The 24,787-nt window shown below is 42.0% G+C and overlaps 2 protein-coding genes across 3 annotated transcripts in view; one reads left to right on the forward strand and one right to left on the reverse strand.

Moving 5' to 3' along the window:
• Nucleotides 1–10,670, forward strand: part of LANCL2 (LanC like 2) — a 30,816-nt gene extending 20,146 nt beyond the window's left edge. Inside the window, exons 7-9 of the mRNA XM_027715017.2 lie at nucleotides 2,239–2,415; nucleotides 5,652–5,724; nucleotides 7,515–10,670. Coding sequence (XP_027570818.1) covers nucleotides 2,239–2,415; nucleotides 5,652–5,724; nucleotides 7,515–7,630 — 366 coding nt within the window. The 3' untranslated portion in view covers nucleotides 7,631–10,670. The remainder of the gene's footprint in view (nucleotides 1–2,238; nucleotides 2,416–5,651; nucleotides 5,725–7,514) is intronic.
• A 2,559-nt stretch (nucleotides 10,671–13,229) lies between these two features.
• VOPP1 (VOPP1 WW domain binding protein) overlaps nucleotides 13,230–24,787 on the reverse strand; it is a 64,257-nt gene continuing 52,699 nt past the window's right edge. For both annotated transcript variants that reach the window (XM_027715019.2, XM_039378396.1), the window contains exons 3-5: nucleotides 21,401–21,478; nucleotides 19,244–19,380; nucleotides 13,230–15,548 (exon numbers count right to left, since the gene is read on the reverse strand). In XM_027715019.2, coding sequence (XP_027570820.1) covers nucleotides 15,367–15,548; nucleotides 19,244–19,380; nucleotides 21,401–21,478 — 397 coding nt within the window. In that variant the 3' untranslated portion in view covers nucleotides 13,230–15,366. The remainder of the gene's footprint in view (nucleotides 15,549–19,243; nucleotides 19,381–21,400; nucleotides 21,479–24,787) is intronic.

Genomic DNA, 24,787 nt, shown 5'->3' on the forward strand with positions numbered 1-24,787 from the left:
TCTGAGTTGGAAGGGACCCACAAGGATCATCAAGTACAACTCTTAAGTGAATGGCCCATACGGGGATTGAACCCACGAGCTTGATGTTATTAGCACCATGCTCTAATATATGTATATATACAGAGAGAGAGACCTCTACTTTTACAGAGACACCTGTATGCAGGCCTGTTAGATTGTAAGACTTTAATGTCTTTTTAGATGTAGTCTTTTAAACTGGAACCTTAGGCTAGGCACCTAAAAATCTCAAAGTACTTACATTGGTATGTTTGTAAAGAGAAAATAAGTGGATAAAATTGCTTCTTAGGTCACTAGTGGTTACTAGACTTTAGACTTTTTGGAAAAGGGCCATGTATTTAAACAATTTGGCATCAGAGTCATGGGTGTGAGAACATTGACCTAAATTCTTTGAATCTTCATCCCAAGGCTTTTAACAGTTACATTGGTTTTCAAAAATATAGGTTAATGTGCCTTGCCAAAGAATGTCTTCCATAAATTACTTAATTATTAAGATATATCTCTTGAAAAGTTAATGTCAGAGCAAAGATCCCAGGCCCCTTCTAGGGCATAAATATAACTACTGAGCTTTCACAAGCCTACTGTTTGCCTTTCTCCATTCTTAACTAGGTTTGCTACCTCACTTGTGTTGTGTGCTTCTGGTTTGCATGACATCGAAAGTATGCCATTTAATTAAATTTATGCAAATTGATTCTTGCTTTTGACAGCCCTCCTTGACAGATTCCCTGATCGGCCTCTGGGTGGGCTGATGAAAAGCAGGCTTGGTTTATAGAATAATTACTCGTGCTGTTACTTGAACTGTGAACTGTTAATCTCTTACTGTGTTGCTGCATGTAGCAGTAGTCACAGTTGCTTTTTCTTTGGACTGTGGTAGGAGATTGATTTAACACTGCATGCTTCCCCCTTACTCCTTCTTCAATGTGATGCTTTCCCCAGCACAGAACATTTTGCAGGAGGTAGGGGGGATAGGACCAAATTCTTTTTAGCAGTCTCTTTTTTTACCTCTTTATGTTAAAGGTGATAGAGCATATGATGCTTTTCCTTTACTCTTTGTATTCTGCTTTTTGAAGCAGTGAAAGACAAAATTGGAGCATGTTTTGCTGGCTATGCTTTCATACCAAGCACAAGGCCTTGCATTAACAGACAGCAGTGTTTGTCCTGGAAATCAAATGGTGTTGCCAGGCCTTAATTTGAAATGTTACAGTTAAGTAGCTGAGAAACCCTGTTCAGAGGTTCTTTATCTAAATCCACTTCTTTATCAAGCTTGTGGATTTAAGAATCTTACATGTTAATTACTTCTATTACCTTATTAAACAGTTTGATAGGGGATGCCATCTCCAAAGGACTAAGTCTACACTAATGCATCACATTTGTTTTGTTGTGGTTTTTCTGTTGGGTTTTTTTAGGGTGTGCATTTCTTTGTTTCGTTGATCCGTAGAATGACTTAGGCAAAGGTGAGCAAAAAAGTGGCTTTATAAAGGTGGAATTCTGGTAGTGTTCAGGTAAATTACTTGCTTTTGTTTGCTGCTTTCTGGATGGGCTCTCTGTGTCCAAAATGCACTTCAGTTGCAATAAATTTTGCAAAACTGGTCTTTTGCTCAAACTGGCTACTGCTTCTGAGTGCATACTAATACTAATATAGTAATAGAAGTACTCATCAAGGCAGTGTAGTGTTCCTACTTGTACTGTGACAGAGAAGAGAGTCCTGTGCTATGCAAAGTGATACTCTTGCACATTTTTGACATGGAATTAAGGCAGACAATGAGTAACCAGGAAGAATTACTCAGGAAGACCACGACCTAGCCCTTTCAGATCAGATTTGATGTCCAGTATTCTATTTTACATTTCTTGGAGGCGGCAGAATTACATTTCTGTATATTCAAATTCAGGTTTGGGAATGGAGGATGAAGAAAAAAGGACCATGTACCCTTCAAATAGATTATAGGTTATAGAACCAAAGGACTTGAACTTGAGCTTTTCCTTTGGGGTCTTGATTTCAGAAACAAAAACTTGAAAAGTTCTTTCTTTTTTCATGGAGGGAAAGAAGAAACAACTTAGTAAGAAAAGAAAAGCAAGTCTATGAGGAATGGATTATTAAAATTCAAAATAAATTTTATATGGAAAAACACCACACTAGAGTGAAATACCTCTCAGGTGCAGCTTCCTTTTGTTTTCATTAGTACTTCAATCTATGTGTGTTTATTCTCTGCTTTTATTCCACAGGTTTTTAAAGAGGATAAATACTTGAAAGATGCTATGGAGTGTAGCGATGTCATCTGGCAGAGAGGTTTATTGAGGAAAGGATACGGGATCTGCCATGGTACTGCTGGCAATGGCTACTCCTTCTTGTCTCTCTATAACCTAACTCAGGACAAAAAGTACCTCTACCGAGCTTGCAAGGTGAGCTCTGCAGCTTCCCAGCAAAATTACTGTTCCCTTTCACATCACAATGCCTGTGCAAGGGCGAAATGTGATGGGAGTAAGCAGCTGTGTCCTGGGGCTGGCTGTGGGGTTGGATGGGACAACAGGGCCCTGTCATTTGCTCCTCTTTACTCACACTTTGACTGGACCACTTCAGCTGTGTATGTGGGGCAAGCACTGTCTTAATACACAGAGTGGAACACACAAATGTTCTGTAAGAGGAGAGGAACTAAACATGTATTCAGAAGAAAATAAGAGTCTTGAAAATTAGCCTGCCTGAACAATAACAGACTGATGTTTCGTGGTGCTAATTATTCCATTGAGATATCCACTGTCATCCTCGGCTCCTCGAGCAATACTGTTTGTAGTCTTTGTAATTATTTGGTTTCAGACTAGTGCCTGTTTGGGGCTTTTAGAGCTCTGAGTTGCAGTTATTAAAGTGCTCATTTAGAGTTTTTTCATTAATACAAATTGCAGAGAAAGACACACTCAGAATTTTGCCACTGGAATTGTCCAGGTTCTGCCATCAGCTCTGACTGTGCTAACAGTTACCAAAGGGGAAGGCTTTCTCTGCCTCTGTTTCCTCACTTCATAAGATTTTGGTTTGGTTTGTAGGATTTTTTTTTTCAGTTGAATTCACTGACATTAGGTTTCATATTGTGTACATAGCTATTTAGCTTTTTTAAGTATTGCAATTGAAATTTGATGGGTTGTTTCTTAGGTGCTTTTAGATGAGTACTGGCCATATGTAAAACTGTTGTATTTATCTCTGCTGTCAGCCTGTCCTCTGTCAGCAGAGCTTAAAAAAGTTACTGCTTGTCTCACATTTATCCAAGCATCATGCCATGGGGGCACCTGTAGGCATACCTGCATCCTAGAGATTGAAATAAACCTCGGCTACTCCCACAGCAAATGTGTGACTTGTAGTCACTCGTGGACATGGAGTTACCCACTGCTGACGTGTAAACCACGGCACCCTGCAGGCATTTTTGTCAACACAGCTATCAGCTCTCTCTGTCATCCTCCATGCTAGCACATCTTCTGCAGCTCTGTGCAGCATTGGCAGCTTCTGTTGGTGCTGCATTTCTGGCCCAAGAGAGCCCTTGGTGTTTGTCCACACCAAGCCAGAGCAAAGCAAGCATATCTGTTTCAAAGGCAATTACATACCTGAAATCCATTTGAGAAGAAAGTTGTAGCACAGTGGCCAAAGACTGTTTGCTGGAGGTACCCAACATAATGAGGTCTGGCAGTATATTTGTAACCACTCTGCAGTTTAGCATCTCCAGCATTCAGTCAGGCCTTTGCAGGGGAAATCTTGAAACAGGCAAGAGGAATTTGCTTGTCTGGCATTCTTGAAATCTTTTCTTTTTGAGCCAGAGCATGCAAGGAAGCAAACATGCAGTTAAGTTGGTACCTAAAGGCATGTAACTGAGAGAACTAGGTGGCTCCCCTCCCAGGGGTGTCTCTTCACACCAAAAGCTTGAGGGAAGGAGTCTTGTCAGGAATCCCTGGTTACCCCTTGGGAGCCATGAAACTGTTTCACAAATGAACCACAAGAGCTTGAAGAGAATAGACCCCAGGGTTGTGCTTCACATATTCATCCCCACAGCTTTTCTGTCACGTTATCAGACAGAGGCTGAGCTGCTCCTAGCTGGCCTGTCTGTAAGAGGAGAGAAGGGCTGTGGCATCCTGGGCTCCAAGCAACAGAAAGTATCTGAGCCCTGTGCTGCTCAGCATTGTGATTGCCACTGCTGGTGGCAAGCATGCCCAGTCTGTGTGACAAGTAATGGCAGATGTCTTCTTATAATATTTTGTTTCCTTTTTTTCCCCCCTCTATTAAACAAAGTTACTCGTGTAGCTTACAGGATCCGAGTTGTGCTGAAGCTGTGAACTTGGAAATTATGGTTGTGCTTCGGTAGCCTGGGGTGCATTTTTTTTAATTTATGTTGCAGTTCCTAGGCTGGAAGTGATAATAAAGGCTAGTATGCAATAAGATGTGGATGTTGCAAGAACTGATTATAGCTTAGAAGCATGACATAAACATGTTTAGTCCTCACATTTAAGCCAAGATTACATGGGAGAATTAAACCTTGGTTTGACGATTTATACCGAAGGGTGCCCAAAAATGTTTCATCAGTTCTCAGTAACAATGTGGATTACAGTGTTTGTGTTTGGGGTTTGTTTGTTTTTTTTACACTGGTTTTTCTGAAGACATTCACAAACATGCACACACCAAGAGAAGAAAAATTAGTAGGGAGGGAGAAAAGGAGGAGGTACCCCCTCTTCCTCCTGCTGAACAGACCAGCGGCTCTGCGATCATGCTTACACTGCATATAGCTTCAGCTCTAGGGCTGGGGCACCCTCTGCTTAGGATCATCTGTTTGCTAGCAGGTTACCCAACTTGTGGGGGAAGCAGGGAGAGACCTTGCAGTTCTTTGCTTTGTAGGAATCTTTGTACTGTATTTTGAATAAGCAGTGGTTTGCATCCAAGCACAGAAGTGCCAGGGGAACTTGTGGCCCCCTTATGCTCTGGGGAGCCATAAAGGAGAATAGATGGTTGTTATTAAATTGATCCAGATGCAGTTTGTAAGTCATGTATATCTAATGTAGCTACTGCAGCAGTGTTGATCAAACACAAGAAGGACACCATTAACTCTTTTTAATGCTAATCCATCTTCTGCAATGAAATATTGATGACCATAATTGTCTAACTGCATTTATAATGATTTTTCATAAGGCTTGGGGAGAGCAAATAAATAAAACTAAATAAGGGCAGCTGGAGATTTAATACTCTAAATTGGTGCACAGCAGTGAAAGAAAACCAAAATGCAATTAACAGCCCTAAGTCCTGAGTATGTGGATAAATTAAGCACTAATACAGATAAGAAACTGATAAAGTATTAGAAAAATTTTGACTGACTATATCTGTTCTTACAGCATTTTTCCTTGGCTTGTAGCAGGATTGATTTACAGAAAGTCTAGCCCACCTAATTGCATTGTTACAAAACTGAAACTCATGCTATGAAAATACATATTTTAAAGCCTGATTGCAGCCTTGTCATGGTTGAAGTAGGACAAATTTATCTCAGACAGTGATTTATGTGTTGTGTGTCTGCTTACTCTGCTTTACATTTTTTACCTATTAATGATATGCAGATACTCAAGCTTGCACTTAACAGTCTTAAATAAAAATACATTTTTTAATGTTTCCTCAGTTTGCTGAATGGTGTTTGGAGTATGGTGCACATGGATGTCGTATTCCTGACCGACCTTATTCTCTCTTTGAAGGTAAAGTGATGGTGTTGCAAATGGTTTGGTATTACAGGAGAGAGGGGCATTCTTGCAGTTTTGGGACATGGTTATGAGTTGGGAAGTCTTTGGTGGGTTCCTCCACTTTGAGGTGGGGTTCACCCACCCCCTACCATCACCTCTGCCTAAAAGAAGGCAGGGTGGTAGGGGGCTAGAAAAGGACAAAGGAAAATCATTCACTGTCACAACTTTCAGTGCTGGTTGCACTTCAGCATTTTCCAGTGTAAAACCAGTGCCATTGTTACTCTCAAATAAAATTCTGCTGTGCTGATGCTGCTTGGTTTAAAGCAAACAGAAGTCTGGGCAGCAGTTCTGTCACAGATGGTGTCACAGAGGGACTGGGAGAGGGGCAGCTGTGGGTAGAGGGTCTCAAAACTAGTTGCCAGCTTGTCAGAACTGGACCTTCTCTGCTGCAATACTAAACAAAGGAAAAGGTAGTTTTAATATGAACCCAAATGAGCTTGAGCTCAAATTTCCTTGAGCAGGAAAGAAATGCAGAGTTCTTATGGGCTTTTCTGTAAGTTCAAAGATGTTGTAAAATACTTTCCTAGAGCTTTGTATTATTTTTATTTGTAGTTTATTTTCTATTCTGCATCTCATCCTTGTGTTATAGAATCAGTATCAAGGAATGAGAGACCCAAGTGGAATTTAAGGTAGCGCCGCTGCTGCTCCATGAACGAGCCTCGTGCGCCACCTGCCGCAAACATGTGAAATTACAGCAGGCGGAGCAGGGTCGTTTTGCAGATAAACCAGTCCAGGGTGTAAACACAAGGGAGCAGCAGTTATATGCATCTCTCCTAAACAGAGAGTTATTGTCTTAATGCTTAAGGGAGACAAGCATAATTATTCTTATTCCTGATAGCGCCCTTGCATGCACTTGTTGGGGGGGGGGGTGGGGTGGTAAAAGTGGGCATGTTGTATAAATGCTTTGAAATTTGTTGAGAAGGTGAAGTAGTGCCAATGCTAGGATGATTTGTGCTTCAATGTGGATATACAGTTTTTATTTTAGTTTTTAATGTCTGGGTTTTTTAGAAGAATCTAGAAGTCTCGTATTTCTGATAAGTCTTTATTTTGGGATTTGTTTGTTTCTGTAGCCAAAATTGAGCTTGACGTTGTCCGGTTCTGCATGTACATGCATGCTTTCTGCAGAATTTGCATGTGCATCTTATGGGATTGTTCTTGATTGTTTTGTTTCCATCAGATACTGTAATTCAGGAAGGTTCCTTTATATGTGCATAGCTATTGATAAAACAGAATTTTAGCTTGATCTTAAAACTAAGCTTATACTTGTATGCTCTCCTGCTGTAGGGTGTTTCTTTTGTCTGTCACCCTAAGAGTTCTATTGGGTGATGCTAATGTTAGTTTTTCGGGCTCTGGATGACCTCTTTATGAATAGTGAAGAAATGAATCTGTACATTACAAATACAATAAAATTTTGGCTTTTTTTTTAACCAGTGAAATGACAAGCCAGAGCTGCTCCAATAGTGAGGGACTGTCCAAACTTTTTCTTACTTTGAAATAGCACTGAGGTTTTTCAGCTGCAAAGATGTTAGCAGAGAGATCTTGGTTCTTGCCTTTGATCTTTTCAAATAAAATTTTGTTTCCTGGACAAAGTACAGATGCACTTGCCTTTCTATAGGCCCTAAGTTCACCTGTTCAAAAAGAGATCTGATGAGGGAGGTGTTCAAACCTGTGCTAGTGCGTTTGCTGTCAACTGTATTATTTTAATGTCAAAGATACACAAAGATCTCTTTCTTGTTATGTTTTAGGCATGGCTGGAGCTATTCACTTCCTCTCAGATATTTCAGTACCAGAGACTTCCCAGTTTCCAGCATTTGAACTTGGACCTCAGAGGAGGGAAAACAAAGTGGAACAGGACAGCTAAAAACATCATTTTGAAAGAAAACTGATGCCGAAAGAGATGAGATTGTTTAGTGCCTCTGATACTGAACCAACTCAATGCTGAACCGACAGATGGCTAAACCCCTTTTCTCACCTCTCCCACCCCAAAGGACCATGAAGTCATTAGAGCATGAACAGGAGAAGCCACATTTAAGTTCTGTTAAAGTGATACCTTCAGATGTAGGACAACAGAAGTCAAGTTTTGAACTTTCTCTCTTCCGTTGTATTTGTCTTCTTCAGGTCTTTGACATGCTCTGCACGTTTATTGGTGTTGTGTGTTGATTCGAGTCTTTTGTTGTTAGCAAAAAGCTGGTCTCTGTGTGAATCTCTGTCCTGTACCTTCGTGCATGACTCTCAGCAGCAGTGTTGCTTTCTGCAGTATGGTTACCCAGAGAGTTCCACCTTATGCCAGAGAGTTTGCTGCAGGACAATGCCCAGCTCCACTGGTGAGCTGGCAACTCTAAAAAGAGATGACAAATATTTTTATGTTCATATTTTTCTGCCTTTTTATCTACATTCCCTACAAGCTAAGATGATGAAGATCAGTCTGTTTTGAGGTATGAGGCCTATGTTTTCAGAAACTTAGCAGGTTCGAAGAGATCTGACTTATCTTTTGCTGCTGTTGTGAGAGGTTTTTTTGGAAGTCTGTAAGAGAGTCTCCCTTTGGCACTTGGACCTGGTTAGTGTGTTAGGCACTTATAGCAGGGTGGAGGTGCTTCTCCCTACCTCTGCAAAGCCCTGTCCCATGGCATGAGCTTAAACTGCAGGTGGAGTCACTTGGACTAACCTCCCACTGCCACCAACATCAGAGCCAGGACAGCATAACTATGCTTCTTCTCTCCTGTACCTGGATTTGTAGTAAACCTGTCCTGCAGCATCTAGAAGAGATGAGTAAGGGAGGGTGTCAGGGCAAGTTTCTCATGCAGGTAACTCAGGATGACTGTTACTTCCAAACCAAGGTGATGATTTGTTCTGGGCCCTCGCCTCCCACCTCAGCCCCCTTGCATTTAGCCCATGTAGTAGTACAGGAGCAATAAGTACCAGCTGCTTGTGGAGGCTGCAGAAGATAAATGAGCAATATGAAGCCATTGCTAGAGGCTGTAACTGAAGTACATTTCATCTTAAAATCCAAACAGAAAAGCTCTTTGCCATTAGTTTTAACTACTGCTAGTGCTTTGCTTCCTTCTGTAGTGTGGTGAAGTTGTGAAATGCTAGAACAGCCTCCAGGTGCTCCTGGATATCAGGCTGTTGGTTTGGTAGGAGAAACGGAACATACTCTGAGTACACTTACAGCAGGCTTATATGTTCCAGATAGTATGTACACTTACTGCTTGAGAGAGGTAAGTGTAGCACACTCTCAGTTGCTCAAGCTCTGTGGTCATCCTCCCCCCCAGGTCTCCCTGTGCTCTGTCTTTCCAGGTGCTTATTTTAATTGATATCTTCTGTTGGGTGTGAGTGGCAGTTTGACCTTTCGGGCACGCACTGGACACGTGGGCCATCTGTTGAGCACCAGTGCTTGTAGTCCGGCTTGGAGATGTATTGTTCCTGCATAAATCTTTGAATTGTAGCAGGTGACTTCCTTGAATGTGTTACAATGTTTGTTACCAAATCCATTGGGATGCTAATAATTTCCACATTCAGTTCTGCTGGACAACAGCAACAGTGTCAGTGCAGGAACAGCTTAACATCCCAGTGGTTTGTCAGGTAGGATTAAAACAGCAGCAGGAGAGACTTTTCCACCTCTCTGGCAAAGGGCAGAAGGTGAGGTGGGGACACCAAAGGTAGCTGTACCTCTACAGCCAGGGATGAGGGAAAATGCAGAAAGGCAGTGGGGATGAGGAATGCTACATGGCAAGCAGCTGGGCTGAAGCAAACGAGCAGAGCAGCAGGAAGTGAGGACTTGGAAGAGTTGATTAATGTGAGGGATCAGTGAGGAACAGGGAGAGCCGATTACAGGAGGCAATGCACAGTGTACCAATAGAGGCCATCTCAATGAGATGTTCCTCCATGCCAAGCATGCCAAGGGCTCTGTGTTTCTTTCTTAAGCCTGTGGATCACTGATCCTGCCCATAAATAAGCCAGGAAGGAAATTTGCCCAGGGTGAAGTTTCACAGAAATGCTAACAAAGGAGGTAGAGACATCAGCTCTAATCCTGTTTCACATGACCCCCACACCTTTGTTCATTCCCCTCTGCTGTGGCTGCAGAGCATGTGGAATGGGTTAACAGGGAAAGAGCTCACCAAGTTTACAGGAACTGCTCACAAACAGACAGAAGCCACCAGCCTTCCTGGCAAATCCCAAGCACGTGTTGTATGGACCATATAACTCTGGGGTCAACAAGCAGGTTTTTTCATTCAGTGGTTATATACATATTGGCCTAGGCTACTGAGCTTGGAATGGTTCCTGTAGGAGGTGATTTTGGTTTGCTGGAGCCCAAGGGGAATTAAAACTTGCTAGTTTTAAAAATATATAGGTATATACACACTCAGAACAGCTTCATACTGAGGAGATCTCCAAGATGCTTGAGTGTACCTGTCATAGTAATGAAGTCAGCTATGAGCTCTTTCTGTACCACAGCCAGCCTTCTGCCACAGTGGGGCCTGGCACCATCCTTCTCTGCAGAATCCTCCTGGAATTGAGTAAGACTGGAAAGAACAGAGTTGAGAAGCATCTGACAGTGCATCTGCCTCATCTTCCTGGCGTGACTTTCCCCATGGCTCCTTTCTGTTTATCACAGCATTGTGATATCTAGGTGGCCCATTAAGAAAGGATATATGGTGTGAAGGTGAAAAAATGTGTTTCATCAAGGCATTGTTTTCCAAAATGACATCAAACTAAAAATGTGGAAAATGTGGAAAATGTCTTAATATTCCCTGGTTTGCTTTATCTGTGTGTAATAGTCCATCTGTTGCAAAAAGCGGTAGTTTTAAAAATGGAGATGCTCTTTGGGCAGAAAAAGAGGAAAAAATGCTGATGTTTTGTTCTTTGGCTTTATTAGTAAACATCAAGCTATGTGGTGGTAATTTGTGTGGGTTTTTTTTTTTCCTTCTTGTTCTCCTTCCTTCCCTCCAGCACTGTGGTGATAGCTGTCCCACTGATCTGACAGCTGAACCGCTCCCCTATCTCATAGTCCTTCAGGATGAAACACGTGCCAGAAAGTAGGCAAGTGGGCAAATTGCTTTTCTTTAACCTTCACATTTTACTAGCACTGCAGGCCCCTTTCCTGCTGCTTCTCCCAGGTGGTTTTTAGCGATCATTGCTTAGTGCAAAATGTTACTTTCTTTCTGGTCACAAAGGTCCTGTTGAAGAGTTTGCATCTAAAGCCTGACTCAGGGTGACCTGGTTTTTAAAACACATGTATGAAATCCCTGTCCAGCTGATTAACATTTTTTTTCTAGCTTTGAGAAAGTTTGACGTGTTCCTCTAGCTAGGTTTTAACAGAAGGAAACTTCAGGCATGCTGCAAGCAACGGGCAGTATTTCTGTTTCTCAAAGCCCCTTGTGCCACTCATGGCTGTCTTTGCCACTGAGAGAAATTCGGTGCATTTTTTAATTAAGAGCATTAGTTCGGTACAAATTCAGCTGTAGCTAGATAAATGCATTGGGACTTTTCTAGCACAATAAATCTCTGCAACATCAAAACAGCATAGGATAGAGAAGTGGGAGGAGGTATGGGTGCAGACTGTCAGGTAATACCTGAGCAGCAGCCTGCTGCCTGAGCCCTGTCCCATTAGGGTGTTTTATACAGCAGTCTTTCCTGGTGAAATTGCTCACTTTTCTCCCACTTATTCTCAGTGGTTTCATGTTGATTCACAGGCAGGGCAGCTGTTATTTGTACGCAGGGAGCAGTAGGGACCTGACTTAGAGCCACAGCTTCTCCTTGACATCTGCAAGTGGACTGCTATAAATCCAGCTGCAGCTATTAGATTAAGATAGGGCTAGGCAGCAGGAGAGAAATAGTGTGAGACACAGCTAAAGATACAACAATCCTTGTGACTTCTCTCACTGCATAAAGCCAAAGTAACACATCTGTGCAGAAAGGCAGCTACCTTCATCTACAGGGGTTGGGGTCAGAGGGCTGCTTGTCACTGTTCCCTCTGCTTTCTCTACTGTCCCCTTTACCTTGCACACGGTACCTTGGAACAGTGGCTGCCAGTTGCACCTCTCCTCTTTAATTGCCTTATTATCTGGCAGTTGCTTTGTAGAAACTGTCTCATGCTGGATCTTCTTCTGCATGGTGTCTCAGTAGTCATTTCCCTGCCAAACAGTACAACTGTAAAAGCCCAGAAGGCAGCTCAGGTGGTGACAGGACATTAGGGGGGAGGGCTCCCACAGCCACAGGGCCTACAAAGACATCCTGGCCCACTTCTCTCACCTACTGAATTAGTGTTAGATCTGAGAAATACATATACATTTAAAGCTAACCCTTCTGAGGGTTTTGGGGATGGGTTTTTTGTTTGTTTGTTTGAAGTGGAGAAGAAAGAGGAATATTGCTTTTGCTTCTTCACATGGTCTGAAGAGCTTGTTGGAAAATGTAGTCCCAGCTGTTTGTTGTCACAGCAGTGTAAGCTGTCACAGGGCTCTAAAGGAAAAGAAAAAAAAAGCCACCCTCAAAACAAAAGAAGTTTGTCATTACATTATCTTTTCCCAAAGTGATGAAACACAGGCCACATCAGAGCTAGAGGGAACATGTACTAATAGTCCCTTGTAGTGCCTTTTAAAACAGTATACTTGGAGATTTCATTGTAGCAGAAAAGGACTGACCCCCTTCTCATCCTCATTGCTGCCAGGGTCACGGCAGCAGAGAAAGACCTCAAAGGTTTCCTTACACACCTGCTTAGTGCCTCCTCACAGGTACATCAGACACATTTTGAGTATGTGCAACTGAAGAAGACCACAAGGGGTTACTGCTTGTGTTCCTGGCTCCTCACCCAGGTACAGTGGTTCCACTAAAGTATCTCCATTCTGGACAAGCCCTGCCAAAGCATTTAACCCCCCCCACCCCCCTCCCCGTATCAAACACCTCTGAAAGAACCAGGAAATGGATTGCCACAAGACATTAAATCACTTTCCTGATGTAGATGGGGTGATCTCAAAGGTAGGCAGGGAGTCAGCTGCATACGGGTCCAGTGCCTCTGGAAAGGGGCAGGAGAGTGCCCCACACATCTCCAAGTCTCCCAGCCACCAGCATCAACCTTATTTTGCAGTTGAAACACCACCTTACCTTATCAGCGAGGTACAAAATCTCTTTTGTGTTAGAAAGGATGCAGTAGATGCACTCAGAACTGCAACAGACGAAGCACCAAATCACCACGGGGCAGTTCACATTAGCAAAGCTGCAGCAGCTGGCAGCTCCTAGGGCATCACTACTGCCAAGTAAAATCCTGTTGGAATTGGCGAGGCAACAAGAGGAAAGGCGTGTAAACAATCTGAAAGTAATTCATATGGATGTCCACACAGGTGCTGTGTTTTCAAGAAAAGACCAAGCACCAAGCAAGTTTGCTAGCAGAGAAGTCCATGTGTTGTAAGAGGTGGTGTCATCCATCAACACTAGGAAATAAACTACCCAGACTTCAGGAAAACTTCACCTGAAATTGAATTTCAATGTACAAAGGCTTCTATTCAATGTGTCCAGGACAATGCCAGCTGTCATAGATACATTTCATAATATAAAAGGACTTAACAACATCTATCTACGAACATGAGGTCTGTTGTCATTTCTATTGACAGAAAAAGGTTGGATTTGCTTTTAAAAAATCGTTTTGTATACATAACCATACTCAGTGACATACACAGCTTTACACTTCAAATGCACACTAATTCAGAAAATATATACAGTTGTGGTGTGCAGATGGAACTAGTATTCATATAGAAAATTTACTTTTTTGTTATCTTACGTGTCTATCAAGCCTTGACTGCACACACGGAAGTACAGTAAGGGAAAGCCTTAGTTCCAGGTTCACCCAAGTCAGGTATGCAGGAATGTACTCCTCCAAACCTAGCTCTGCTCCAGATGGCCACTAACTCCACCAGCAGCTTTTAGGAACAGTGGCCCTTAGAAGTTTTTCTGCTAAGACACTCATATTCGCAATAAAAGAGATGCTCTGCAAATTCAGCTTGACACCTAGAAACAAGTTCTCACAAACCACTTGCACGTAACAATGCCACCATAAAGTTTCAGCTCCCTGTGCAACACAGGTCTTCACATTACTCCAAACCACGCTGGTGATGTCTGTGCCCTGGCTGGCGTGACACAGGAGCAGTCTGTGTATTGGCAGTGAGTAAGCTTTTACTGGGTACCCAAAGGTCCACACTGGACTCCTAACTCTGTTTTTGCAGGTCCTTCAGCAGCAGGAAGCAATGGCATCTTTTTTTTGGTCACTCTTCAGTGGCACAACTCTGAATATGCACAAAGGGAGAAGGTCCCATTAGTACATAGTCATGTTTCAGAGCAGCTTCACATTTTTGCTAGACATAGAGGGGTGTAAGAGCTCTGACAGCTAAAGGGGCTCTGTGTTTACTTGAAGCTGTTCCCCTGTGGTCACTCAGAGTTGGTCATGAGCAGTCACAACAAAACACACGAAGAGCTGAGCCACTGAAAGTCAAACCATCTGTGCATCAGGTCAAATAATGCTATTAAGCACCTGTCCCTAAAAGTTATTATTTGCCAGAACCTAGAGAGGAGAGCAGATTTACAGATATGTCACCTGAAGATGACAGCTCCACTTGGTACATTTTGTGGCAGCAGTAAGACTATAATGAAAGCTACTATGTCTCTGGGACTAAACTCCCATCAACATCAAAGGGAGTAAACCTGTAACTATGCTCCCATCCATTCTTACTGTAAATATTCCAATTTAGGGAAGAAAACTGATGGATTTCAGTTTCTACCCATTCTGTCAGGAGGCACAAGTAGCTCTGAAGTTATGACACCTCCCTCTCACCACAAACATTTAGGTTATCTGTTTCATACAATCTCACTGCTGGCAAAACAAGGTGAGTAAGGATGCCAATCACACAGGCAGAGTCCAGGTGATGGACAAGAAACACTCAATTCCCAGTCCTTCACTGTTTGGACGCATCATTTAAAGTAACGACTCCCTCTTTTCTAGGGCACTTGGCAGAGCCCCTGCCATGGCTCAACCAATGCTGGTACTCTAGTCACAGCAACTTCTATTGCAGCATCTTTCTGTTATACATCAGAACCAAACTGTACAAGAAAAAAATCATAGAAGAAAAATACGGTCGTCACAATTTCTGATAAAAGCATTGCCCTACCCACTTCTACCCTCTTTCTCTGCCATTTTCCTTAGATGAGGGCATTTCTGCTGTGGGGTCTTAGGAGGGTGCATCACTCTGGGGCTGCAGAAAGAACTGCTATCAGTAACATGCCACAATGCAATTAAAACCATGATTAAAATGAACAATAAATAAAGAGAAAGACATACAGGTTTTAAATATAGGTTTCCATTAAAAGCATTACAAAGACAACTTCTCTCATTTTGAAGACAAAGAAAAAATCCACTTCTACTAAAAACAAAAGAAAAAAAAATTTAAAATCACCCCCTTTGCAAATAACTTTAATGAGGAAAGGTGCAGGGAAGGGAGGGAGAGAGGACTTGGAGAACTAGCAAGTGTTCAAAAGGGCAGATGCCCTCCATCTTGGTCATTTTGCAATTGCACCTTCTTCTTGCACAGTCAGGTTAGAAAGCCAGAGTCCTCACGTGGAGGATTTCACCACCTGCTCGTATGGGGGAGGTGGTGTGTTGCAGTAGGAAGGTGGGGGTGGATAAACCGGGTTTCCTTGTGGGGAATTGGGCTGGACGTGGAAAGCCATAGCCATGGGATTCATCACAGGTCCACCTGGATCTGTGTAATACGGCACTCCAGGTTGTTGTGACCCTGAAAGAAAGAAAAGGAGAGAAAAGGTATCAACAACAGCAGTGACATCAGGTTGTGGTCTCCCAGGGCCTGTGCTCTGCGCACCTGGACAAATTCAAGTTTTTTCAAAGTGTTCATCAGAGTAAAGACAAGGAGCTATCTTTCTCCCTTCCAGAGAAAACCCAGCCTTGCAGGACTACATTCACTTCTTCAGATATCACCAAAAAGTTTCAATTTTGCATTCAATGGAAATCATTTAGTGAAACAAAGGGCACCACTAGTCCAAGCAACTCCCATTTGAAGGGAAAACACCAATCCCTGTTCAGTTCCACTGACAGAAAAGCTACTATGTCTGCAGAGAGGAGAGGTGTAGGATCCCAGGTGGACAAAGGAGTTTCTACTGTGGCCCTGACTCAGGTGTCAAGTTTTACAAAAGGACTTCATAGATTATTTTGTGGTGTACTGGATCTGCTGATAAGCCAGAGTGCATCTCAAATAATTTCCCTTCTAGGCATGACACAGCTTGGAAGCAAGAGGCCAAGTTGAAGCCAGTTACGGCTGGCTAACACAATGGGACAAGATTGTTTTGCACAGATTAAATTTAAGAAATGACGTCTGAGCCTGCAGGGACATGGAAAGGAAATGTATGATCAAACACAAAATTCCTTGGCTATGACACATGAGGAGTAACAGAGACTGCTGCCATTAGGAACCAAGGTGGTGTGTAACCCTCCTCAGATATCACAGTGGGTGGTAAAGATGACCTAATGCAATTGAATTCACAGACTGTCTCTATCTTAAGAAGTAAATTAGTTTTCTTCTCTTTCTCCCTGTCTACTTAAATAAAGATGGACTGAGAAAAAAAGATCATGTCTGACCAACAAGTTTTCTTCTTTTGATGCTAATCTGTGTTTCCTAAAATGACACAGCCTCTAAGGGATCTCCCCCTCAATCATTCCTTTCTGTGACCTTGGACTCAGTATTGCCACAGAAGGAATACAGGCTTCTTTAAGCATTCCTACAACCTAAAGCATTCAGGAAAGAGCTACATTCCAAATCCCCAAACATGTTATTACAATATTAAAATCAGATAGGGAACATGGACACAAACTGTCCCAGAGCCTGAGGTGTCTGCCAAAGGAGCTGTGTTTGGACACTCAGGAGGAAAGAGGATAGAAAGCAGATCAAGAATGAAGCTATTTCCTTCTTAACACAGTAATTTTTAACACACCATCACAATAGTTTTTCCTTTTGCCTGTCTGAGTGAAGAGAGTTGCTCCACAGCCTCCCTTCTTTGCTGCAGTAATGAGAAGCCCCTGCTCTGCATCCATTTATAGCATCAGTTCATGGCTGCAGGAGAGCCAGGTTGGGCTCTTACCTGTCCAAAAGCCAGGAGCTGAATCTTACCTCTCCAAAATTTGGGCTATTACCCTCTTCTGTAGCCTTTTTCTTAAGCATTTTTTATTAAATGGACAGTTAAATCCTGCCCAGCTCTGGGTTGCTCATTTCCATCTTTAGAGGAAATTGGAGAGGTTGAGGTAGCTTTCTGCAGCTTGCTCTTTAGGAAAGTAACCGTTTGCATTAAAATGTACATGTATTATTGAATCTGTGGCGGGAGAGAGGGCAGGGAAGTGGGGACACCAATCTTTCAGTTCATTAAATGCAGAAGTAAATAACATCTGAATATCAACGTCCTATCAGCTGAGCAAGCATTTGGTAAGTGACCATAAAGGGACCTGACCACTGCCAGCACCTGAACTGCCAGTTTGGGGCTACATAGTCCAGGACTGAATTGAGGGATACCACCAGATCTGCAAACTGCTTCTTGTGGGTGAGGTGTTCAATTTATTTTCCCAATCAGGCCCACAGAAAAAGCACTCCCAGCAGAAGATGCTGCTGGGATGGCAGAAGACGCTGCTTCTATCACTGCAGAGAAGGAAGGAGACTGGCAATGAACCATGTTTTAAAGGGCTCCATCGACCTCAACAGTGAATTGGTTACTGCTACCAAACCTGGAAATTTTCTGTTGAATATTCCTAGATTAGTAGAAAAACTAAAAATAAAAAAAAAAAGATGGGGTTACCTCAGAGCCCAAAGCTTTTAAGTAACAGTAACAACAGTCTGGAAGCAAGTGCCATAAACAGGTCAAAGAGCTTGTGCTTATTTTATATTTGTCCGCGATTTGTGTTCCATGAAGCATCGTGAAGAAGTAAAACAGTGCTCTAAATTTAAATCCAGTGTTTACCAATCCAGCCAAAGACACTCCCTGTTCACATAATCTCAAGGCTATTTTTCAGGCTTAAAAATATCAGTTTAGTTAGCTTGGCTTTCCCCACAGCTGAAAAATACTCTCTGTTCAGTCAAGGAGAAAAACAGATGCAGAATGGAAGCTCTAAAAAAGACCTCTTAGGATTTAAACAAGGAGGGTGAATAAAGTGTCTGTAATAGTTTTTTAACCGTTTAGACCTGAGAGAGGGTGGAGGAATGCACTATGAGTCCATGCTTAAGGATAAAGAAAGAACATTTCCAAAGTCTACACAAGGCACATGGATGTGTAATAGCTGGCATTGGAGCAGTGAGAGCCCAAATGCTGCATTTCTGCACAACACTCATAGTCACAGCAATCTGGGGGGGGGGGGTGGTTTAGAACACTTTTGTAAGGAGGCTGTCTTGATGCAGCCACAGTATTGTACAGAGATGTAATAGTTCAGAAGACTTTTGATAGAGAAGTTTTAGGCACCATATTCTGAGAAGTCCTTCTTCTCATTACAAAATATTCAGTTTTGTTTCCGTGATGGTCTGGGAGAAAAAGTGCCAGTGTCCCAAGCACGCCTGCATATGTGTACGTGTGTGTACTTTTGCTGGCACACTTTAGCACTTACTTGTGCAATGTGGAGAGCAGTTAAAAATGTCTCAGTTTGGCCCTGCTGAGGCAGGGAGAAAGAAAGCACCAGAGAGTGCACTCAGATAAAATCTCAGCACTGTAGAAGATCTTTCAACCAGAGAGAGCTGCATTTAAAATAAGGCACAAACAGCTTCTGCTTACAGGTAAGTCACATTTTGCAGGATTCTCCGAACTGGAACTATCTAACAGAAGGGAAGAAATTACAAACTTTGAAAGTGGTATTGTCAGAGGAGCCCTCACTAGGTAGATCCTCCTGATGCTCACAGCCAGTACTGACTGGGGAGACAGCAAGCAGACTAACACTTTGCCACAGAAAAACTGTAGCACAGAGCATTGAAGGCAAATAAAAAGAAAAGACTTGCAAGACAGCCAGACTGTGGAAGAAAACAGGCTAGGTTTTCCTTCACCTCTGCCAGATGTTATCAGTTGTATTTAAACTCTTTCTTCACAGTACTGTTGATTTTGGATACTTATCATTTTGTCTACACTGCAAAGGGGGAACTTGCTAGCCTCCTTCCATGCATGGATACACAGCTATAAAGGAATTAGGAACCAAAACAGAAAGGAACTCAAAGTCCTCTGATCTTGGGTTTCAAAACCACTTCTGTACACTGCAGCTGAATAATGCTGTTTGAAAGGTTGAAGACATCACTCATCACAGGAGGTGGCTTCGTGGTTTAATCAAGTGCAATCCCTTGTCGGAATCCCACAGTTCCCAAAACCCAAACAAACAAAAGCTCAAAGCCCACCCTTTTAAAATACCTTGGCAAATGTAAGAAACTAGTGAAACTTTTATAATGAGCAGTCTGACCTGATGCAGTGTTGACTGGTTGTCTGGTGTAAGACACATTAAAAGTAGGTTCTTCTACTAATGGAGGAGGGTACATCCGTCTTCGGATAAAGAAACCAGCCCCGCAACAGAACAAAACTCCCATCATCAAAAGGAACCTAGGGAAAAAAAAAAAAGAGGGAAGTCAAAACCCACCTGCATTCAGGCAGCTCTCAAACCCAGACTGTTCACTGAAAACACTTTACATCAGCCTACAACTTTTAACAGGGTTTCTTAAATAGGTCGTCTCTTGAGAGCGGGTCTGTCATTTGAGGCATCACACGTGGGGCACTTATGGATGCAATATGGACGTATTTAGGGATTTGTACTATTGTTAATGTTTTCTGTCATGTAAAATACAAATCTGAAACAAAAACACCCTTGACCTTTTTAAAAGTTCATGTTCATACCTGACCATTGCCACCAGGATGCTGAACTGAAATTCCAGATCAGTACAGTTTCAAACTGTGCATCTTGGATGCAGGCCTCAGGCTTACAGCATCTAGGCTGGTCAGGAGGTTTGTGGGAGACAGAGGAATACTATTCTGCAGTTGCCATTAAAAGAAGATTCTTAGATGTTCTTAAACCACCCAACACTGTAATTTCGCCTCCTGTGGGAAATATGGTAGCTGGCATTTAAGCTCAAGCCAGAAGACTGAAGCATTCAGCACTGATGATGACAAGCTTTGCTTTGTGCTTCCCAGATGGGTCATTAAATTCTGAAGGAAAAGGACATAATTTTGCTTCAGTTCTCCTCCTCTTAGCTGCTTTTTTGACCTAACTAAACTGTCCTCATCATTCCCTCGCCCTGGTGCTGTGAAAGTAGGAATATGCAGCAAGGGCACATGAGATTTTGTTCTTTTGACAGTGGCTTTCACTGTGTTTTCTTGAGGAGTTATAAGACATGCCAGTGACTCATGCAAGCTCTTTTAAATACACATGGTTCTTTTGCTGTGTCTTCTCATTTGGTGGCCCTTGGACAATGACAACTGTACTTTTTTGGAAGGGAAGGAAGTTGGCCAGAGGCAAGCCTACACACCATGCTTATCTCCTCTGGAGAATTCCCAGATGCCTGAGAGGAAGAGTGTGGCACAGCATGGCAGCAAGAGAAATTTCATGCAAAGGGTCAAACTCTGTTCTTGTTTCTACATTAGAAATGAGAGCAGAAGGAGGTCCTGTTTCCCTGAGCCAATATTAATACATTCCCCTTTGGCAATACTCCTGCAAAGGATTTGTTCCAAACAGAAAAACAGAGATTTACTACGTCACCCCAGGGATTGAGATAGAGAGCTCTTCAGTTACATCACTAAGGATTGTACACTGAAATCCTACAGTCAGCTTTGGGAAATCTCTGTATTATAGTATATATCAGGCTTCTGGTTTTCAGTGTTTATTTGTTTCAATTTTTAAAGCTTTTATTTTTTTAATCAGACTTCAAATTCTACATAAAAATGCCTGAAATCAGGTTTTCTAGGAGACTATTTGCTTTCTATCTACTGCAATGAGACAATGAGAAGGTTTTATTCAGGTGCTTTCTTAAATTCCACTCCAAAAGGAATTTACCTTATTTTTTCATTATGCATATAACAGTGATTTGTTTAAGCTTTATCCAGATTACGGAGCTGCTGGTTTCACAAGCTCAAATCTTTCTGCCTTCTTTTCCCTTGCTGTCATCTCCAGTAAAATCCTCATAGACATAAATGTACTTCTCTTCCTTTTTAATTGAAGCCTCAATTCAGCTGGCAAGAATATATTAAACCCTGCCTAAAAGCACAATCCTCCTCATACAATCCTCTTTTAAAACTGAGTGCCCAACAAAAATGGATGAATACTGCTGCTTTGTAGTAGCTAGGACAGGCATAAAGAATTCAGCAATTTCGGATAAAAATGGGACCACTGCCTGTACAAACCCACAGGATACAGAAGCAGGAAAGGTCAACCTGACATGAGTAACCTTTTCCAGTGTTTTCTCACGACATCGGGAGAATTTTATAAGCAAAAACCCCAAATCATTGCATTTCTATGTACATGTATACTTTACTGTACTTTAAAATGCTAGGGTTGGCAACACCCTGATTTAAGTCCAGCAAACAAGACAAGATAAGGACAAACATAAAATTCCCAAATGCCCTGACTTACCAAAAATACCATAGTCTCTGGATAGAGAGAGCTCTTACACAGCATCTTGAACCACAGCAATCCTCATAGGAGCGACATCTGCAGAGAAATAAAGAGATGGGGCATAAGGGGAGTGGTTGTCACTCAGCTTAAAATGGCATTCCCAACCCTGACACCATTCACACCCCTGACCAAAGCATTATTTATGACATTGCCATGAGTCTGGGAGGCAAAGCCTCCCAAAAATGTTCAAGGCCAAGTTGGATGCGGTTTTGAGCATACTGGTCTAGTTGAAGGTCCCCTTCCACTAGAGGGGCAGGTAGGAGAGTTGGACTAGATGATCTTTAAAAGTCCCTTCCAACCCAAACCATTCTGTGGGCCTATGAACAAGAACAGATTACCCTTGGTTGGATGAAGTTGTCAATCACATATGTGGAACAGCTCTCTCACTATTCAGGAAATTTTTGAGTGTTATTGAAACTATATACCAAATTTCAAACCACCTCAAAAAGACTGAATGCAGTGTTCAATTCTATATAAAGAAGGACATGTTATAAAGAAAAGCAGTATTACTGTGTTTTCTTTCACAGTAAATGAACACGGGAGACCTCAAACAGACATCTGGGGTTTTATTCACTGCAAGAGACAAGAACTTCCAGGACAAAACTGCAGATCATCCATTCTTTGCAAATCAGCAGCTTCCAAGCACAGAAACTACTGAGTGCAAATAAACATAAAGTGTACTGTTACTTGCAAGTTTAACATCCTTTTTTGCTTCTCAGAAGTTGCACTGGACTGCAACTGCCAACAACTCCCAGTACTAACCCAGGCTTTCCCCTAAAACCCCCAACATTTCAAATTAAAAATGGTTCTATTTCATATGAAATATTAAAGGTATTACAACACCAATAACTGGAAGCACAAGGTACTACTTCACTAAAAGCCAGAACATAAATTAACAGCAACCTCTGAACAATTTCTATAGTAACTGCCATTTCCCACACCAATGAAACACGTTTCATAGGGAAAAGGGACGAGGTAACCCAGAAACTATGGTGTCAGACTTGGATGAAAATATGCAGATTATCATATCCACATACCAAAAGAAAAGAGGAGGTGACCACAGCTGGACTGGTCTTTGCAAGGGTGTTCACATCTGTTTGCTTAATGCACATATTTATTTAAGCGTCTGATCTTAGAAAATCTGCTCAACTGCATGAGTGTGCTCTCATATTTGTATGCAAACTAAAAATCTTCAATTGAATAATTGTACAGTCAATTACACATTTACATGCTCAATTAACAAGCCTTCGCTCACAAAACACACTGTCACATAGGCTTCAGTCTCTTACTGGGGCCAGAGGAGGATGCTCTATGGATACATAATCAGCTGTTTTGCAAGTGAAAACAGTTACATACTCTTCTGATGACAAATAAGTAGGATTTATTTAAGCAAGCTGGAGGCTCTGACATGATCACTATGGTAAGGTTCATTAATAGACTCAGGCACCCTGTTTGAGACTCAGGCAAAGGAAGTTGCTCATATCAAAAGAGAAGACACCCACTTTGCTGTCACCGAACCTGAAAGCGAACCATCTCCAAACTTTTCTTCTTTAAAGCTTGTCAGGATCCTAACAACTGCTCATACTCAAAGCTACCAGACCTCATAAAACTACTACTAAGACTTAGCAACTCAGCATTAACTTCAGTCCTATCAGGACCAAGAAATTAAGCATCCCTCCATACTCCCACAGTGGATCAACCCAACAAGAGCTTCCAAGACATATGTCAAACGCATGGACAGATTCAGGTCCCTTACAAAATGGGCTGGAAACTGCTACCTTCTGTTAAACCAGTAGTCTACCATGACCCTTTTGCTCTTCAACATGCTTTTGGTTAAAGCATTTCAGCCACATTGATGGGCACCTGTCCCCTTGGCTGATACTGCACACTAAGGACTTCATCAGGCCAGAAAAGCAGAGAAGAAACAGTACCCATAAATCTAGAAGCCCTTCTCGAGGCCATTAAGGCAAAAATAAAAAGAAGGATTTTAGGGATGTTAGCAGTCTTTATCTCTGCCTCCTCATACTAGCTTTGTCAAAGGCTAGGGAGGGGATGCACCATATCCCAGAGCCCCAAGAGCTTAACTTGTAATAAAATTTAAACTAAAACAGAGAGGGCATGGAAGCTGGACGTACACCTCTCCTATGCCCAGCCCTTGCATTGCTTATTTTGCATCTGTTTTCTCAAGAGCCAGAAGAGAAGGGAAACAGCTATTTTAAAATGTGTAATTACGGTCATTTAAACCAACAAAATTAAAGGAGCATCTGTATGAGAAGCATAGTACTTGAATTTACTTTTTATTTTTAATCTTTAAAGTATCTAGGTTTATGAGTCAGCACCATTTTAAAAGTCTCACTGGTTTAGCTTTTATTCCGGCAAAAGAGGGCTAAAGTACCAGCTGGAAGTCAGAAATGCTACACTGTTGAATGTTTATGAAGCTCCTGAGACCACTGACTGGCAAACAAACAAGCCATCAAAGAGAAGTTTTGTCTTCCACACAGATGACTGCACTTCCAAATGGTTGAAAACAGTGATGTAAAGGACGGAGGAGTCTCTCATTGTGCCCGTGTTTAGAGAAGCTCCAATTCCTGATAATCCAATTTCTGAGCCAACTCATCCAAGGCTAAGCACTGTACTTGCTGGGTGGATCTATGAAGGTAAACCTGTATCACAACTCAGAGGCAAATCCCTTTGAGATCTGACACTAGTAATTTTTTCACTTTTTAGCCATAAAACCAAACAGGGGCTTTATTTTGTGTGCCTGTGAGAATGGACACATGTACCCATAGGTAGGAGCCTGGAATCAAGGACAATGCCATGATACAAACAGCAGGTTGCACCACCTGATTGCAGCACCAAAAAAGACTGGAAGAACAAACAGCCCATTTGCTGATACTGCTGTCAGGCTACAGCAAAAGCTCTGTTGATCTCTTGTTCTTGACTTAATGTGCTATGAAAAAACAACACAGCTTCTGACAATATCAATTCAAATAACACAACAATTAACTTACTTGCAAAAGCCGGATTTATTAGCAGGCAAAAAACAATAATAAAATCAGTTTATTAATGGAGTAACATAGAAGCTTAAGTATAATCATTCTTTGATCTCTTACTGCCTGACAGCAAATCTCAGCAAAATTAAGATCCTGGTTCATTAAAAAAAACAACAAAAAAAAAAACCACAAAAAACCCACCCGCAAAACATGATTAAGCACACAAATATATATTTATTGAATTGGTTGCATTTTCTTTAAATTACACTAGTGTTTTAGTTTTGCTTTACAGAGAAGGACTGTTGTGCCCAATGCCAGTAGAAGAACAACCTTACTATCGACCCAAACTGGC

Source organism: Pipra filicauda, unplaced genomic scaffold (assembly GCF_003945595.2).
Source record: "Pipra filicauda isolate LSUMZ 115617 unplaced genomic scaffold, ASM394559v2 scaffold137_size4652046_pilon, whole genome shotgun sequence".
Lineage (NCBI taxonomy): Eukaryota > Metazoa > Chordata > Aves > Passeriformes > Pipridae > Pipra > Pipra filicauda.